Below are 19,959 nucleotides of genomic sequence, written 5' to 3'. Positions count from 1 at the left end.
GCACAGTTGAAGATGAGTTTTTTCTCCTCCAATAAACAATTAGGCGAGACTACTACTGATCTGCTACTAGAGTAGGCTACTGGGGACGAAATTCGGACTACTTTCGAGGTACATCATGATGAATATGATATGGACATTATTGGTGAGTCGACTATAAGCATTGTGCCCCGAACGTTGAGCTGATTTATCAAAAGTATTATAATCATCACATCAGAAAGTCGCAAGTGAACAAGCTTTCACGCCTTCCAACAGCTGTGAGCAAAATGCTGCTTATCTGCATCCAATGTTGACCCTCTTAAAATTGTAAAATTCCATAATAACAATTAGCTTATATTACTTCTTGATATTTATTGGATAATATGGTTAAATGATTTGCTGTATTATATGTTCATTGCCTAATAATCTGTCCTTTTTCAATTGCTTTCGATCCGAGATGCAAGTTTCATTCGCACACCTACTTCAAACTAGTAGTGATAGTTGCGTTAACCTTCCAATAATAATAAGTTCAAATACGGTGTATTTATTCTTTCTATTAATGTTATTAGTGATCTTCTCGCGCACAAAAGTATCTCAGCTCAGTTGTACAATTGATATTTTGCGACAACATTATTCGATGCGGATTTTTAGGATTCTTCGCCGACATTTTCCGATATAGTAGGATAAGATTCTTCGGAGTTGGACGGATAGTTTCACTGACACGCAACCTGTCGGACGGATTCGGATTCACAAAAATCAACATCCGCTCATCACTGGTTCACACACAGAACGCGAACTTGAACCTCACGTTCACACCATTCCTACTGAATAGTGAATGATAGTTGGCATTACAAACAGCCTGTTGCAATGCGCTGCAGAAAACGTGACCTGGGACCTAATAATTCTACGTGTAGTGCAAGACAGCGATTCATAGGACGTTAGGCACCCATTTTACTAACAACATGAAATACGTGTTTGGGTACGTGAATAACCAACACTTGTTACTGATCTGTAATTTGCCGAAAACAAATTTAATTATGATGGTTGGAAAAGGTCGAAAGTGCCGAAATAGTGCCAACGTGTCAAACCCAAAATTTATGTGCCAACAAACAGGAAAATGTGCAGAAATTCTGAAATTAGGCGTTTAGATGTGCCAATCCGCAGCGCTGGTACATATGCCCTGGGTTGGAACGACTGTTTGTAATGGTTCCTTGAATAAAGTGGAATTTTACTAATCGTACAAGTTTGCCTCGGTAGTGCTATAATCTCAAGCTATGTAGAACGATACATTTTGATTACATAGTAATGGAATTGTTTATATGAGCAAGAGTTAGCTGAGGTCAGGGTTGTAATGACTCAGGTCATGACTCTACTCGACTGATCTTTTAACAAAATGATGATTATGTTAACTCATTGGGCGACGCTTCGATTCTCACAAATGAAATACAAAGATGTTCATGAACAGCGGTCAATCAGCTCAAGAGATCGCGAGTTACGCTGATCACACTCACGGTTTATACTTGTCGTTTGAAGCACAGTGTACTCCGCTTTTGGGACAAACGGCGACAAATCAATTGTTTGCTTCGTGGTCGTGCGTAAAGGCACGCCATGCATTCAAACCACGGTACTATTGCGTAATAAATCAATTTCAGCTGCGTTATACCTTCAGGTTAGTGGTATATTACAGTGTACAATAATATTTAAGAAATAATATTATATTTATTAAATACAAATACAATAAAAAGTATCATGAGTGTTTTCGAAAATTTAGGGCACGTTTGTTTGGGGTATTCATGGTGCTTGTCGACTACTATGGTCATTTACACCAGGCCGATATTCTTCTTATTTTCCGTAACTGCCGACTTATAGCACGGCCCACCTCTAGGCTTTTGTAAGACACCGCTGACACGGATGAGGTGGCGAGGAGGAGCCTAGGTACACCTTCAACACTTGGGTATCGGAATTCGGAAGTCGACCTCGGTCGGACTCGAACCCGCACCCACTGGTGTTGCAGCCGCGGATTATACCACTGCGCTATCTCGCCACTAGGGAACGTTACAAATGATGATGCATCTTGGGGTGGGCCAATTGTTATTATAGTTATTTTGTTGCGTGTTGTTATTTCTTGACGTCCCAACCGGATTGTTGGTATAGTGGAAAGATATTGGAATCTCCCAAACGTACCAGAAACAAATTTCTTTTGTGAGGAGCGCACGATTCCAAGTTGGTATTTCCATACGGGGTGCATCATTATTTTCCGCTGTAGGCATCTGTACTGTGGGCCTCGGATTGCAATGGTGCTACGAATACATTACAATCGAACAATGAAGTCGCATTGAATCGCGCCTAGCGTGAAGAAAACTTCAAGATTAATTAACATATATCCAAAATTTGGGAGTCAATTCGTAGATTAAAACTTTACGTTGACGGCCACCAACACGGGCTAATTGAATTACGTGTCCACGGCCGCACAAATTTCGTTCTACGGCCGCAGGGTGCCCACCCCTGTACTAGAGAGTGATATTTTGCAGATTTTGTTGGTAATTAGTATGTTTATCATGGTGTTCATGTGATTTTACGGTAGTGTCTGCTGAGTACTGAGTCGAGGTAAAATTGACTTGCCCAGATAGACATAGGCTATGATCTCGCGCCAAAGGCCGTGCATTAACCGACCAGGCCAACTCGAATAATATTCTTCTCTTCGACAATATCCAGAGAGGAATCGTTTTAAAGTAGGACCAAGCACCTTGTCGAGCTATCTTCATCATTTTCCACTACTAGCAGAGGTAGCCTACTACGAGTAAATTGCGCCGCGTGAAAACACCCTGCAACAGCAATACCTGGCCATCCACAAAATTAATGAATCGGAAACGAATGATCGTACGAATTTGGCAGTTTAGCGAGTCGCTCGTATGTAGTCACCGGAAAAAACTTGGGCATGTTTCCGGGCCTCGTCTTACGTCACGAAGTTCTGCATCAGTTTAAAATTTGACGTTTTATTTATTTTACCAATAGACAAGCCTTCAACATCTTGCATCTTTAAATTAAGGTATAAAACCCTAATATACCTCGCGGACCGGCACCGGTTCGCGGACCTGCGGTTGAGAACCATTGATCTATACAACATTTTCAGATGTGTCGGGAAATACCTGCAAGATGGATACTTTCCCTGATGGGACTTTTGGGCGTGGTGAATCTGACTTCCCTGCGGATAAATCTAAGCTCGTCAATAGTTGACATGGTCAGTAACGCAAGCAACATTGGATATCATCACGAAGGCGCAGGTAATTTCCAATCACGGTAGGATCGGTTCTACCGGTGATTCCGACATGATGTTCAAGGTACTGGCGTGTTTACTGGCTTCAATGAACATTGCAACGTTACAAACTGTATTGGACCTTGGTAGTCTTATATCGTCGAGTACGCGAATGGATAAATAAACATTTCCGGATATTGCATAAATTGTGTTGACATATTAACGCGCTAAGTCAGCATATATGCAGATGTCAGAGCTTTACGTATTGTTGAGCTTTTTGTTACTCCTTTTGATCTATGTTTGAATTTATCAGACTATGGCTAATTTGGAAACCTATTCCGCGGATCGCCGAATCATTCTGTACAGCCAGTGCGTTGCACTGCCACATCCTAGTCTTAGAGATCATTCCAATTAACCTTACTAATGGAAGTATAGAATTGACTCAAACAGATTAAACATATTAAAATTTTATGATATCTCTATGAAAAATATGTCATATTACATATGTATATGATCGAGAACATGTTGCGTATCTGTTTATTTGCCGTTCATGATGGCACGATCCTATTGTAGACTCCACCTGATACCATCGGAAGTTAAATTTATTGGATTATTCGAAGGACGAACACGCCTTAGTTATTTTCAGCGCGCCCTCATTTTCGTTTAGGAAATCTAAGTTCCGCCCATAACCAACATGGATTCTCTTGGAACGCAAATGAACAGGGTCTGGCTTTAGGAAGCTACTTCTATGGATATACGTTCTCTCAGGTATGCTTCTTAGTGCCACGAGCTGACGAGAGTTGTGAATAATAACGTTTAACATTTTCAATTATTCAATTAGCTGTAATCGACAATCGAGGGCCTTCCAAATTTTTTCATGGCATGATGTGTTAATCAGGTTTGCGGCACATTATTGTATATGGTATTCGACTAATAGAGCAAGGCAACAGTTATGTCAAAGCGTATCAACCCTCACGAAGTTACAAAAATTTACTGCACCTCACGAGACCTCACTTGCCACATGCATATATAGCGTGGTATGCGTAAAGTGAGTTCACTCAATTACACCGTAAACAACAGTTCTTAGAAATACAAATCCGAGGGATGGAGAAGGTGCAAAAACGGGGTTCGTGTAAACTAAACCACCTACTTTCCCGGGATGTTTCTCAATAATGGTGGTTTCATTTGAATCGTTTTCTTCCCTTTAATGAGTATGAAAGCAAGATTTGACGCTGTAAACTGACGATGCATTGTATTGTATTGTTTTGATAAGATACGACAGTGGTGCTTATAGCCTTATGAGGATTCGTGTTTCACGGCAATGGCACAATGAAAATTTTAACAGTTCAATGCAATTTTTTTTGGCGACTTTTCTTGCTCTCTCTCTTCCATACGCATTCATTCATCAGATCTTTACTGCCGACTCTCAAGCTCGGCTCACTGTACTTTCTGGACTTTTTAAGTTACTGCAATCGCAATGAGGTCGGCGATGAGAAGCCCAGATAAACCCCCGACACATAGAAACTTGGTAGAGCCGAGACTCGAACCCACAACCATTGATGTCGTGACGGTGTCGCTTAGCACACTGCGCCTTACGTTATGGTTGAAAGCTGGTGAATACACTTGTTTTTACTCATGTATTTACAGTGTAGCACTATGCTAGTGATGTAAAGGACAAATTAAGTATCATAGAGCGTAATTGAAATGATGTGCAACATACGCCCGGTCGATTATATGGAATCCACTTACAGCCAACCCATTCGATTTATGACGCGACAAATGATAGCAATGATAAAGTTGGTTCAGCGAAATGCATAACATCATGATTAACTGAGACTAAGGTCTACTCTTCCAGAATTTACCCACACAGAGAATAAGATTTGAGAAGGGTTGGTCCGAGTAGTCATCGTGTTGCTACTGAAGTATAACACTTTGTTACACATTAAATTTCTACTCAATTGCAAGTAAAATTATCGCTTTCCGATACATGTCAAAACTTCTTCAAGACCTGGAAGTAGAAAACGAAGGGACTGTAAAGTACACAACTACGTTGTTTCGGAAAGTAGAATTGGTCGAGGGTCGCATGCGTTCACAGTTCATGGGAGGTGACTCCTTTCTCAGTTGCAATATGTATGTTCGTGACTAACGCAAAACGACTAATGGTACTATAGGTGCAATCTTCAAACGTATTCGTTACCATCACACGGGGATCGTGACGTCCAATCCACGACTTATAACCTCTTATTCCTACCCAAACTATTAACTCATGTGGCCGAATTTGTGATATCAACTCCTGAACTTCTATAATTTTTGATTCGTATAGTCGAAGATGAATTATGTTTCAAAGCAACTTATACCAGAAGGTAATCACAGACCGTGGCGCATCAGACCCTCATGGAAGATAATCGCCACTACCACTTTTTACAAAAATAATAATAGCAAAACTAATGGATATTTCGGATGGTTTTTGTGAAAATCTTACTCATCAACGTGACGAAAATTGAACTGTAAACTAGTCGTTCTCTATCAAAGTTCACTTGTTAAAATGTAATTATGACTTGTCTAAAAAAAGCCGAAGTGGGCGCGAAAGTAATCTAAAAGTACGAACAATCAATATTAATCTATAAACGGCTGATAATATTTTCATCAGCCCAAGATACTCACATAATGTACAATGCGATGTACAAGACACAATGCGATGTACAAGACACAATGCGATGTATGAACCAGAGATGAGCATGGATTAGGATTAGGTTTTGAAAAAACAGGATTTGTGAAATTTTGTCTGATTTGGATTGGATTTGGACTAGACATTTTTTTCAGAACGGATTAGGATTTGGATTGGATTGACCTATTTTCTGGGAGATTGAAATGTCGTGTGACGAATGGCGACAGACTTTATTCAGATCAGTTAATAATGTACTTATGGTTAATAAGTTATCTTGAATCAAGTGAATCGTTGTTTGTGAAAGAAAATGTTCGAATCCCTCCATTGCATAAATTAGTATTTTTTCTGAATTTCCAGTTGGAATCGGATTAGGATTGGACATGGACTTGAATATGTGAAAGTTATGGATTAGGATTTGGATTTGGATTTGAAGGTTCGGATTTGGATTGGATTAGGACATCGAAATTTCAAATCCGCTCATCTCTGGTATGAACAGAGAGGAATATGACAAAATGACCCGTTGCGGTCTCTTGATCTGGCATTTAGCTACAGCTAGTGCCCGATGTCACAAGTCTTTACGATGTTAATATTTTATTCGTCGGTCCTTCTTGTCCATTTCTTTCTTTTATCCTTCATCGGGTAAATTTCTGGGCTTCTTTGTCGTAGCAAGACACGGGGGACGAGTAGCCCAAAATAGCCTCAGACAGTGGGACTTGAACCCACGCCGCGAGCGTAAGTGTCGCGGACGCTCATCACTACGCTATCTCCTCCGCAAACGCATTTGAGTCAGCTGTCCGAGTAGCCAAAACCCATTGGACTATACTCTGAAAACATCGACGTTATTCCTTATTGACCGACTCGGCATCATCTCATAGGCCGTCTCTTATTCACAGGTTTTCGGGGCGTGGTGCGGCAGAAGATTTGGACGGGTTCGGGTGATCGGAGTTAGCGCAATCATGGCTTCCTTGTTAACAATTCTGAATCCTGTACTTTTAAATATACATTTTTGGTTATTCGTGGCAGCGAGGATATGCATTGGAGCATTCGCGGTAGGTCATCGGACGTTGCTCGCAAAATCATTTAATATCTATCAAGAATGACGCTGCTGTTGAGGATAGGACGTTGCATATTTGTTGTACATGATGTTTTGCGGCATATACACTGACTCATGATATAGGCCTACTTACACACGATCTGCGCAGCTGCATACCTTGAGCGCGTGATGTCCATTTGCCGCTGGACTACGCAGGCGCAGATAAAGCCTTGTGAGACTTTCTAAGTCTTGCATCGCCCCTCCATGCTATCCCGGTAATGCTGAGCGCCAAGCGGGGAAACCATGGGTACCAGTGTTACTAATCATGTCATTGGTCTGACGCTTTCGGGGCTTGAACAACCATTGTCTGGTCTGGTATTTTAGTTTCGACAAAGAAGTTGAAAATTAATGGGGATATCTGTTGCGAAAATTCAAATTACATGGTTTATTTGGGCTATGAGACTTGTCATATGACGATAATTTCGAATATACGACTTGTTCCAGGGCACCTTCTACCCGATAATGCATGGGTTATGGGGCATTTGGTCCCCGCCAGAAGAAAGGGGTGGACATTTATCGATTCAATATGCAGGTGAATAGGGTAATTTTCGTTTCAAAATCGCCATAGCAATAACCATGCGTATTGCATCAGCAATGAAAATCAACATTGCTAACCATTGTTCTCTATCGTCACGTCATTTCCGAAGACTTATAAGTTATAACATAGCGGACAATGAAATTCCGAAAAAGATTGCAATATTACAAGCTATCTGCTATATTTAATATTTTGATTCGTTGGCGTGCGCAAGATTAATCTCGAACTATTTGTCATAACCTCGCATTTAAAGAAATTCCAAAAATTTAGTAACTGGTGAATCGATTGAAAGAATGTATTTAATTTTTCAGGCTTACCGCTAGCAGCAGCCGTCATTTATCCTTTGTGTGGATTTATAGCAGAAAAGTATGGATGGCAGTATACATTTTATTGCACTGGTAAATATCGTGTGAATTTGGCATCTTCGCAGTCGTGTTGTATTCTTCGCAAGTGCTGGATCTTCACCTACAGGCTCCATAACTTTGATTTTCAGCCTTTTGTTTTTGTGGGGCCCTTTTTGTCCGTCAAGGCCCCTCGCTGAACCCCTCTAGTTTTACTTCATAGTTAGCTGAATCATTCTTCAACCAATAAGCATTGAAACAAATGCACGAACAAGTACCGTGCTAACCAATTTCTGGTTGCTATGATCTACGGGTCTCGGGATCGAAATCCTGAAATGACCTAAAGCGGTGATTTTCAACCTGTGAGATGGTACGCACTTGTGCGACTGAAAATAAATGCAACGCGGAGGACGAACGTTGTGCGAATGTTGCGGATGAATGCGGATGAAAATCGTAAATAATTGTTAGTTTTTCTGACGTGGAATAATTTAATAAACGTGGAATAATTCAAGTGCAGTGGATCCCTAACAACTAATCGTAACTTTTATAATAACTTTTTCTCTTTCCAGAAGTAGAAAATGAATATATGCGCGCTGCAATTTTTTCGTAATCAAAAGCCTGGTTCGAAAGCGGGTACTGTTGCAGGCATACAGTGTCTCAGCACGTCTGAGCCTGTGGCATGCTGGTGCAATTACGTCAAATTGAGTTTCTGCTTTCTTTCGCCGAACAATCATCACATTTTCGTAAGAAAAGTTTGCGTAGCGCGAGGCACGAGGACAGTCGTAAACACATGAATTACAGACACACATTTGCAAGTCACTGCAACGCAAAATTTTACTAGGGATGGTGTGAACCTCTGAAAGGTTCAGGTTCGTGTGAACGCGAACCTTTTTATAATGTCTTGTTTGCCTCATGACGTCACGTGACGGCATATTGCTAATTCCAATCCTACATTACAGTGAAGTGATAGCCTATATTAGTGTACACCAGTGGTTCTTAACCTTTTTTCCTCCAGCGCCCCCTTTCAAAGATTATCGGGCTCCAGCGCCCCCCAACCTCATATTGTAAGGAATGTACCAAAGACAATGAGTAAGAGGGAGGGCCGTAACAGAACTTCGTCAACTCCCCTAAAAACGATTGCTTTGCGCACCCATAGCGTGATAAACCAAACTTCTTCGCCCCAAGAACCCCGTAGCGTGATTTCGATGGTCAGCAAAGTTTGTGTGGCCTAGGCCTGGTCGCTTTAGGTGCCAAAATATTCTATAATGCATAAATGAATAGGTGGTAATTACATATATACGTCGCTATAAACTTTTTATCCTCTCAGCCCACGTAATCAGATTTACCAGTAGCGCTGAGCTGTTGTATTGGAAAATAAACGGCACGTAATTAATAATAAACATATTCGGGCGTGCAAGTAGGTACGATTAACTCGTTACCAGGGCCGTAACAGCACTTCGTCAGCCCCCCAAAAAACGTTGGTCTTGAGTCCCCCGTAGGGAGATAAACTAAACTTCCGGGGGGCTCCACCCCCAGAGCCCCCTTCGGCTATCCGTTATTTGTTGATACTGGTCATCTACATTGGGTGTGCATTTACTGAGCCAGCTATTCTCGCCTAGACGCGCGAAGCGCGAAAAATTTCAATAATTATTGATTGAATTGGTCAATATGATCAGGAAGTGCATATATATTAATATCAATTTTTATCCTTTCTCTGCTCACGTAAACAGATTTACCGGTAGAGCTGAGTGATGTGTGATTGAAAGGGTAGGACCCCTCAATAATAATTATACATCTTAGGGCGTATACCCGTTGGCAGGAACGAAACGACACTTCTTCAGGCCCGCCGAAAAAACTTGGGTCTTGGGCTTCCATCGGGTGATAAACCGTCCGCCCCCCATCACGTTGTTCGCTTTTGCCACGAAATCAGCTGTACTGTTTAGCGAGACAGTGCGAAGCGCGAAAAATTTCGATAATTCACGATAAAATCGGTCAATAAGATCGGGAATTGCATATATATTGCTATCGATTTCTTGTCCTCTCTGCTCACGTTACCAAATTTACCGGTAGAGCTGAGTGAGGTGCAATGTTCCCTCTAAGCTGCGCACGTGCGCAGTGCTGACACGGTCTCTGCGCAAAAAAATCTACGTTGCGCACAACAAATCCGAAGTTATGACCATTTTTTAGTCGTTACGCACTGTTGTCCAAGGGTCTGCGCAGTGAGTTTGTGAGTGTGCGCAGACTCGTCAAAACGTAGAGGGAACATTGTGAGGTGTCTTGGAAACTGTAGGGCTCGTAAGTAATAATTAAACATAGCCGGGCGGGCGGACCCGTTGATATGACTTCGTAGCATGATGTTATTTCGTGACCTCCTGTCTGCTATATCAAAAAATATAGAATCGCCCAACAGGGATATCGCCCAACGGGGATATCTAGTTCTATATATCCCTGTCGTACAATCGTACTAAACTAAAAGACGCTCACGATTTCAAATTGGTATTTCTTCACTGGCATATTATTTTTCCCTGCCAGATGGAATTCGTCTTCTGAGGTTCAGATTGCCAAGACAGGAACATTCGGTGCCAGTCATTTAGGCGCATATGGATAATTAAACCTATATGTCTTTTGTAGGCTATAAATAACGAAGTTTTCGGTGTTAATTCGCTCTGAATATACTCATTAAGGATATGTCCTACTACCACATCATCTACTGCGAAGCCATTTTTCTCCATACCGCCCCCCTGAGCCCAGCGCCCCCCATATCGCCCCCTGAGCGTTTCCGCCCCCCTTCAAAATCGCCAGCGCCCCCTGGGGGGCGCTGGAGGCAAGGTTAAGAACCACTGGTGTACACGATACCTAGCGACGACTCGAGCCACATAATACCACAATGTTGAAGTGCCTATTGACGTTTTAAGCGTCGCGAAATGTATCAACTGGGGCAATCGAATGATACAATAATCCCATAAAATCAATTTCGTCGAGGACTTGCAAGTGAATATAATATAGGGATGGTGTGAACCTCTGAAAGGTTCAGGTTCGTGTGAACGCGAACCTTTTTGAAAGGTTCTGTGTGAACGCGAACGTGAACCTCATGACGTCACGTGACGTCATATTGCTAATTCCAACCCTACATTTCAGTAAAGTGATAGACTATATTGATGTACATTGTACACGATACCCAACAACGACTCGGGCCACATAATGCCACAATGCTGAATTCCATTTTGACGTTTTAAACTTCGCCAAATGTATCAACCAGGGCAATCAAATGATATAATAATCCCCTAAAAGCAATATTTTCCGTCGCCTTACCAACAATTTCGACGAGGACTTGCAAGGGAATATAGGCTTACGCCTCAACGGTCAAGGCCAGACCGGACAATGTATTCGACGTCTGAGTATTGCTACGTTGATATTGAGCAGAGTGTAAAACGGGTTTCTATACTTGCTACCGTTATTACCCCAATAACAAGTTATACAGCAGTAGCCAACACCCCAGTCGCACGGATTTGTTTTTTATGATACGATGAACATATGAAGAATGACACCGTACGCCTGCTGGATTTATATTTATATCAGATAACGGTATAAAGTTTCTTGATTGGTTGAATAAGCATCATTCGCTGACCATAGTGTATTTCGTCTTGATGTTGTGTGATTTCGGGTCAACCTCACAGCATAGAGTCACTAAATATTCACAAACGGTAATCTGGATATTTCGAGCAAACTTTTGTAACAAAGCAAGTAAGATTTTTGAGATGGCCAAGGTGTATATAGTCGTTTAGTGTTGATTTTTTTATGCTGCCAACTCCACGCATAGAGTGGCCCGCGCAGTTGAAATGCAATAAATTTCAACCAAAGATGTTATAATAAAGTGAAAATTGTATTATATAAAAAAGGTTCACAGTGCAGAACCTACCAAGGTTCGTTTGTGAACGTGAACCTCTAAATTTCTGAGGTTCACACACAGAACGCGAACGTGAACTTCGCGTTCACACCATCCCTAGAATATAAGTTTACACCTTATCGGTCTAGGCCAGATCAGTCAATGTATTTGGTATCTGAGTATTGCTACGTTGATATTGAGCAGAGTGCAAAACGGATTTTTATACTTGCCACCGATTTTACCGCATTAACATGTTATACTGCAGTAGCCAACACACCAATCGCACGGATTTGGTCCTATGATACAATAAGCATATGACATTAAGATTGACCCCGTACGCCTGCTAGAATTTTTACATCAGACAACGACATCAATTCATTGATTGGTTGAAGAAACATCATTCGCTGATTATGTTCGTGTAGTATATTTCGCACTTGATGCTGTGTGATTGCGGGTCAAGCTCACAACAAACGGTAAGATGGGTATTTCGAGCCAACTTTTGTAACAAAGCAAGTAAAATCTTAAAGATTGACGAATTGCATACTCGTTTAATGCTGATTTTTTCATGTTGCCAGCGCCATGCATGGATGGCCCGCAATTGAAATGAAATGAATTTCAACCAAAGATGTTCTAATGAAGTGAAAATTGTAATATATGAAAAAGGTTCACAGTGCAGAACCTATCAAGGTTCGTTTGTGAACGTGAACCTCTAAATTTCCGAGTTACCCACACACAGAAAGCGAACGTGAACCTCACGTACACGCCATCCCTAATTTTTACCTCTTTACGGTTTAACTACAAAACAAAAGCTGTAGCAACGCATCATAAGGTAGCGAACTCCATTGTGCCTACTCCCCTTGATAGTTTTGTAGCATATTTTCCAAGCCATCAGGAAGAAACCTCAGCACAAACATGTGGGGTTGTCATCCTTCCAACGGACTGGAGCCTCTGAAACCTTTGTTTCGTCTTTTAGAAACGATTTCTGCCGTAGCAAGCTTATTTTTTCACTTGGTGAACATACGCTGTATTTTGGATAGGAGTGCTGGATGGATAATACAAAGACCTGGCCACCCAAGCACTAGTAGACGGTCTTGAACAAAATCAAACAACTTATTTGGTCGAGAAGGGTTTTAGTGCAACGTATTTGAAATCAAAACGAGCGAAAGAGTAGTCTTTTTAATAAGACACTTGATAGCCTAAGCCAGGGTCGCCAACCCAAAACGGTCGTGGGCCATTTTTCAAAATTTGTGAGGCCGCGAACCGCATGAATTCAATATCGACATCAAATAGGTCAAACAGTTTGACAACCCAGTTTTTATAACATTACGTCAGTACTGAGACTGACACTGGCTCATGGTATACCCCTAGTGTCCCGTTACCGGAATATAACCACTGTAGTATAATCAAGGTTTTCACAATTTTCCTTATTCAACCTGGCGGGAAGCAAGGGAGTGTCTCTCTTGCCTCCCCTTACTGGACGCCGCATCTATATAAAAAATTATACATGTTACACCTGTGTTAATCAAAACATTATTAGCTTCACGCCAATCAATATACGCAGGAGCTTTAGGACTGGTGTGGTCGGGGGCTTGGCTTCTACTTATCTTTGATAATCCGGCTGATAATCCGAATGTTACCCCAGAGGAGGCTAAGCAAACCTCATTATCGATTGGCGAAGAGGTAGGCAAATTAGTCGTCAACTATCATTTATAAATACAGTGCATGTCATCCCACAATAATTCTTGTTCGTAGGTCAACACCGACAGAACGGACGATGTAAAATGGTCGAATATACTCAAATCCCTTCCTGTGTGGGGCATTATACTTAGTACGTTTTTCGATCACATGCCATCTTATCTTTATTTGCTTTTGCCGACGTATCTACACGCTACATATAATCTAAACGTTCAACAGGTAAGTACATGCACATTCTAGTGTAGGTCTTCTGCTACTACGCCCGATGAAGTAGCTGTGCTTTAAAAACGCAATCACCTTGAGTCTAGAGACGACATATAGATAGGTACTAACATGGCAGTAACACCGCGTTTTGTCACTTACTCCAGTAGCTGCGATTTAGAATAATTAATCCATCTTTGGGCCGAATTAGTTACTTTTCACTTTTCCTACTTTGTCAAGTATAATTTTGTAATTGGGTGGATTTCCATCACTGTGGCATTATCGATATAACTGTATCAAAGTAGCATCATATGATGGAAAAGATTTGTGACTGCATTCATTAATTAGGCTACTTTGCCCTGTAGTCGTCATTTTGCAATTTTGATGGCTGTCATTGGGGATTAGGTGACAAAAGGCTGCCATTATAAAATCCATTCCTGTAGCACAGAGGTCTCAAACACGCGACGGCAGTTTGGAATTTCAAGTATTTAACGATATAATCAAGTGCCATATATCTTTATTAGGTATAATAAGTTCACGCTCTAACTACTATAAAAATCACTGAAATCTCAACAAACATCACTATCGCATCACTTTGAAAAGCTACCATGAGGTAGAAGATCAGTTATTACGTCACATTTCTAACTCATGATGATAAAATGTGACCCCTTGATGATTCGTGACTGAAAATTGTGATTTGGATTGATGTGCGACCTTGTCGTAAAATACCCGAATTTGGATTGACTGGGTGATTAAATAAAAATGACTCAAGTTGAGTCGGGTTAAGCGCTGAAATCGGAGAAGGACTTGCGGCTCGGAATGGTGACTTGGTAATCCTACGGACGCAACAATCTATGAAACTGTCATGGGGAGTAGTAATATATCAAAAAGTCGTAGCTTGCGTTGCGTAGGGTATATAGCTAACTCATCAGGTCAGTATGGCAACCATGTATTTTCTTGGCCAATTTATTCAACTGCAAAATAGAGTTCGCGCTACGTGGGATTTTGTGAATAAGCTTTCTGAATTTAATAGGTACCATCAGAAATTGTGTTGAAAATGGACAGGGGCTACGAGAAATCTTATTTGAAGCACAGGGGGTACGATCGCTAAAAAGGTTAAGAAGCAATGCTATTACTACGGCTCAATAATGATTATATTTAAGTTGTTATTGATATATCGAAGGCAAAATCTTATATGCCCATTTAATTTGAGTGTGGCAATGACAGTAACAATAGCCTATATACTTATCACGACTATCTGAAAACCAGGATTGGGCTACACCGCTCAAATGCTCTGCTATCAGATCAATCTTTAGTAGATTTTAAGATATTTTACATAAAGTTGTTGCTCGTCAAAGGTCCACTAGTTGCATTATTATAACCCCACAGTTTTACGATGTCATGATGCATCCTCTCCTCTCACATGATGTCTATAACTCAATAATTGAAAAATATCTGCCCGGTACAAACACAATTTTATTCAAATATTTGAAAATGTGATTTTTTCCGTGTCAAGCGTTCAATAGTAAATTACATTCCCACGATGTTTGTGCAACGCCTGTCTGCAAGGTTCCGTCAAATAAGGCCATTGATTATCACTATTAATGATGCTGCGGCCCGCGGCGTCATCGAAACTAGGAAATTGGCCTGCGAGTTCATTTGAGTTTGAGACCTATGCTGTAGCACTTGCATAATCTATGCTGCTTCGACGACGTTTTCGTGACCAAAGAAGACTGACTATTACGTAAATATTCATCAATGCAAGAAAAGAGTAGACTAATTCCTACACCAGAGTGTTTCTGATGCAGACTTGCAATTTCTATCCAACTATCGTCATCGACTACGCAGTCAGGACAGTAGTAAATACCAACCCCTTATTGCCCTTGTTATTTTACGTAACCACAATTTAACTAGGCTGTTACGCAGTAGAGCATCCCGATGAACATAGAATAAAGACTCCTCTATGAATTTTGTATTTTCCGCCGCGGTGGTAACATTGCAAAGAACGTAAATTCCCGAGACATTATCTTGCTTGAAGCGAGAAAATACTGCAGAAATTTACCCACCTATATCGTATTTTATGTAGCCTACTTAAGATCGTGATTTTCAGAGCAGTATGTTGAGCAGCATACCATACGTTGTGAAGATAGCAGCTTACGCGTTTCTTGGTTTGCTTGACTGGTGTCTTTCCAAGCGATACGAAATTGGCAACGTTCGCAAAGCTGTTAAGTTGACTGGTGAGTAACTTGCATATGGTTAATTTAGATTTCATTTTAAATCCTATTATTTTACGTTGCCAAAGTGCTATAAATTAGCTCAGTTAGTCACATATAGGGTTGCATTTAAAACAAAAATCCATTTAAAACAGACATGTTTGAAACAGGGCCCTTGTTTAAAACAATTTTTTATTGTGTTTTTTTTTCAGCGATTACGTCACGAAATTTTAATTGTGACATCATAATGGATTGAAATTACCAATTGAAAATATGGGGTAAATATAGCTCCTTTAACGAAATATCTACGCAGGCTACTATAGCTGTTGAACCGACTACTTTGAGGATTACAACAATACCATATCGTACAAGTCGGCTATATCGGCTGGTAGCTGTCCGTAGGGTCATACAACGTGTTTTTGGAAAGTATTTAGACAACCATAAGTTAATTTTATAATTTTCTATAAAAAAAAAACATTGTTTAAAACACTGTTTAAAATATGTTTTAAACAAAGTGTTTCAAACAACGATTTGTTTTCAATGCAACCCTAGTCACATAAGTGGATTTCTGTGCGATGAATAATAGTGCATGAATTGAACTGAACTCATGAATTTATTCTATATTTTAGGATATTCACTCGCTGCATTATCGTTGATAATCATGACGCAAGTCACCGGAGGCGTAACGATAACTTTGTTGTGTTTCTGTATTCAAGGTAAAGATACAGGTGTATTCAGGATGGAAATTTAAAAAGGGTGGATGTTTTTTTTGGTGGGGGGGTGGAACGTTTTGAGCAATAACTTAAATTCACGGATCCTTTGTGCAGTAATGAGGAAATGAGATGTCAAAATGTACAATTGACCATGTCAAAAATTATTGCAATGTAAATATAGACGAGCTTTGATACAAAATGGGAGGACAATTTATAATGAATCTATGAAGTCACGAATGTATTGACGCATTGAAAAATATTGACCTAACAGATTCGGGTCCAAATATGGAGATCAATTATGCTTGCATGTAGCGAAAAAGTGCATACCCTGCCATTCCTCCTGCAGAACACATAAATCGGAAATAATAGCGGGAAATTTAAAGATATTACTAATATTCCATTATAGAATCCGCTGCAACCGTCTCTGTGACCGGTATCAAAGCATCTGCGATAGATATAGCTCCCGGATTTTCTGGAGTTGTATTCGCCCTCGCCAACTCAGCGGGTTCAATCATGGGGTTTCTGACCCCTCAGTATGCAGGGGCACTCAGAGAAGCATACGTAAGTTTCAACCTACAACAGAGAACATGTTGTATTTTATTCAGATTACTAAAAACGAGGATTTCATAATGCCTCTATCTATTAGCTTCCCCAGTCATAACATTTGCGAACACCGAGGGGTGACCAACAATCTTTCGCCTCTTTCTACGCAACGACTTTCCACCGAAGCGACCATCAACTACGGTTATGCTATCGAAACCAAATTACACATACAGACGCTTCATACTATTCCATACTCGAGATAAGACCTTTGGCGATGCGTTTCACACCTTACGGCAGCGATTCCCAGACTTAGCTTACCTGTGGCTGTCATTTTTAAGGTTTTCAGTGTTACTCCTTATGGTGTATGCATTGATATATCGTCTTCAATATTATGTGGGCTGAGCAAGTTCGAGTACCTGAGTAATCCGATTCCGAATCGACTATTTTGCTTTGAGTCGAATATTCCAGTATCAATAATAATTATATTGTTATTATATTATGAATAATGTTTACGTTGAAACACGCTCCTTTATGTTACAATGTAATGCCAGCTCTACTCCGCTAGGGTTACCATATTTTGGAAATCTGAAAAGAGGACACTTTTTCCGACTTGCAAAACCGAAGGAGGATTCTAAAAAAATTGTAAATTTTTCCCACTTTGTGGTCGGTTGACTAAAAAAAAGTCGACTTTTCCGCTCAGCGCCCGAAATACAGTTTTTTTCCTTCACATTGTCAGGTGGTTGACAAAATAAATGTCAACTTTTCAGTCAGCTCCCGAAATACCCGCCGAAGCGTCACTTTGGTGCTGATTTACGGCATATCAGTCGAATTTTGCTATAATTATTACCAAAATTCTCGAGAAAGAGGACAAAATCTCATGTAAATGTATGGACTCTTCAAAATCCAAAAGCATCAATAATATCGTCAACATTTTGTATATTTAATATTTTGCAGATCGAAAATCCAAATAAAGCTTGGGAAGTCCTCTACTTGACTGCTGCAGCTTGCTATATTCTTGCAACTGCGATTTTTTTGCTGCTTGGTTCCGGCAAGGTTCAGCAATGGGCAAAAAGGGAGGTTGATGACACGGAGACAACGGGACTTATCGACTGACATATATTTACCATAATGATTCTCACTTGATTAAGTTAAAAGGTTCGCGGTACCAAAATACGGAAGGTTGTGGAAAAGAGAAATTGTACCATGGCGAATCACAGGCTGACCCCAACTTTAAATTCCGGTCATGTTTAATTTACGGATGAATTATCACTTTTAAAGTGTGTCCAATACAACGCGTTGGATACAACCAGTGTCGCAGGAGCATATGCTGCCGCCCCTGGCTTTCGTTGAAAATGTCGCCCAAAGTACACTGCAGCAGATTTTGAAATAGTTTCATGTTCAGGCAATCTTTTCATATAAAAATGAATACAAATAATATGCCACGTCTCAGAAGTTCTATATCAGCGGTTCCCAACCTCTTGCAACGCATCGCCCCGTATCAAGCTCGAGGCAAACGAGGACATTCAAACAGGCAATTTAATCACCTAAATCTGGTCGCTGGTGTAACGACTGAAAAATCGTCATTTTTCCGAGTAGGTGCACGGAAATCCGGTTTCCGCCTCTACTTTTTGTCGAGTTGCCCTTTTTTACGTTATAATATGCGGAATAACCTGTCTTCAAGTGCAACTTGTTGGCGGTGTTAATCAAATATATCTCACTAGACGTTCTAATATTTTCGCCACCTTGTTTCTCGAAATCGCCCACATTGGGAAACACTGCTCCATATTGCTCGAGGAAGAAGCCACACTGTCTCAGCGTTAACGCCAAAATTACACGATAAAAAATGGAGAACAAATCTATTAGACAATAAAAGGTCGTGAGTCGCATCAAAATTGAACTTTTCGAGCTTTCGCAAAAGCAAAATCAGCGATAATATCTTCAAAATTTGGTTTTTGAACGCAGACTCTTTCTATAGAACGAATCCACAGAGTTGATACTAAGTATAAATTGAAAAGTCTTACCAGGGTTAGACTTTAGTCTAGATATCCCTGGGTCTGACAAGTAACCTATAGCAGGGCTCTTCAACCGGGTATATCGTACACCCCAGGGTGTAGTATAGTTTTAAAAGGATGTACCTCTCGGATGTTATGTACTGGGGTGTAGCATATCCGCATTCATACGGCAGTGTGCATAAGTGCAGATGCGTTGCCAGGCGGTCTCGATGTCGAGTTTGATAATCATTGTGTCATATGGTGGTCCGGTAACTGCGAGTCCTGATTAGTATTTAGCATTCCTCTAAGTTGAAGCCTTGCTCATCCTTATTTCGATTAGGCCAGGGGTGTCCAGCCGCAGTACAACAGTAATTTTGCGACCATCGACACGTAATTAAATTCGCGTGCGTTGGCGACGGTCAATATACATTTTCAAGTAACGAATCGGTTCCCCCAAATTTCAGAGACATAATTCGACCTAAAAACTTTCTTCGCGTTTAGCTCGATTCAGGATGACTTGGACTTTCCGTTTTCAATGTAACAGTGTTCTCGCAATCTGAGCCCCACTGTAGAGGAAAATGATGCCCCCATAAAGAAATACCAAGTTGGAATCTTGTGCGTCTCACGAATGAAGGTGTTTCTGGTACGTTTGGGCAATTCCAATAAATTTTGACTATAACCACAATCCTGATGAGAAGTCAAGAAATAACAGCATGCATGAAAGGGATTCATAAAACCTGGATATACATCATGATTAATTTTGTGCCCAACAGTTTTGAAGACATGCACCCCCTTCATAATTTCTGACGGTTAATCTGATCACGTGGGCTGAGAATGAATAAATATGT

General features: G+C 40.6%; 1 protein-coding gene across 2 annotated transcripts; it reads left to right on the top strand.

Annotated features, from left to right (window-relative positions):
- Nucleotides 1-2,919: 2,919 nt before the first annotated feature.
- On the top strand, nucleotides 2,920-18,562 carry LOC145436108 (sialin-like). Of its 2 annotated transcripts, XM_080313388.1 has the most exons (11): nucleotides 2,920-3,260; nucleotides 3,900-4,000; nucleotides 6,794-6,949; nucleotides 7,438-7,525; nucleotides 7,840-7,926; nucleotides 13,317-13,435; nucleotides 13,508-13,669; nucleotides 15,762-15,888; nucleotides 16,494-16,580; nucleotides 16,984-17,138; nucleotides 18,075-18,562. In XM_080313388.1, the coding sequence occupies exons 1-11, from the start codon at nucleotides 3,110-3,112 to the stop codon at nucleotides 18,231-18,233; spliced, it is 1,392 nt and encodes a 463-aa protein (XP_080169514.1). In that variant the 5' UTR covers nucleotides 2,920-3,109; the 3' UTR covers nucleotides 18,234-18,562. The 2 variants fall into 2 exon arrangements, with proteins under 2 accessions (XP_080169514.1, XP_080169515.1); XM_080313389.1 differs by lacking the exon at nucleotides 7,840-7,926.
- The last annotated feature ends 1,397 nt before the right edge of the window (nucleotides 18,563-19,959 follow it).

The sequence above is a fragment of the Botryllus schlosseri genome, chromosome 3, assembly GCF_051294905.1.
Source record: "Botryllus schlosseri isolate E-star chromosome 3, Bs_hap1, whole genome shotgun sequence".
In the NCBI taxonomy this organism is placed as follows: Eukaryota; Metazoa; Chordata; class Ascidiacea; order Stolidobranchia; family Styelidae; genus Botryllus; species Botryllus schlosseri.
The sequence above is the reverse complement of the archived record's forward strand: the minus strand, read 5'-3'. Positions and strand labels throughout refer to the sequence as shown.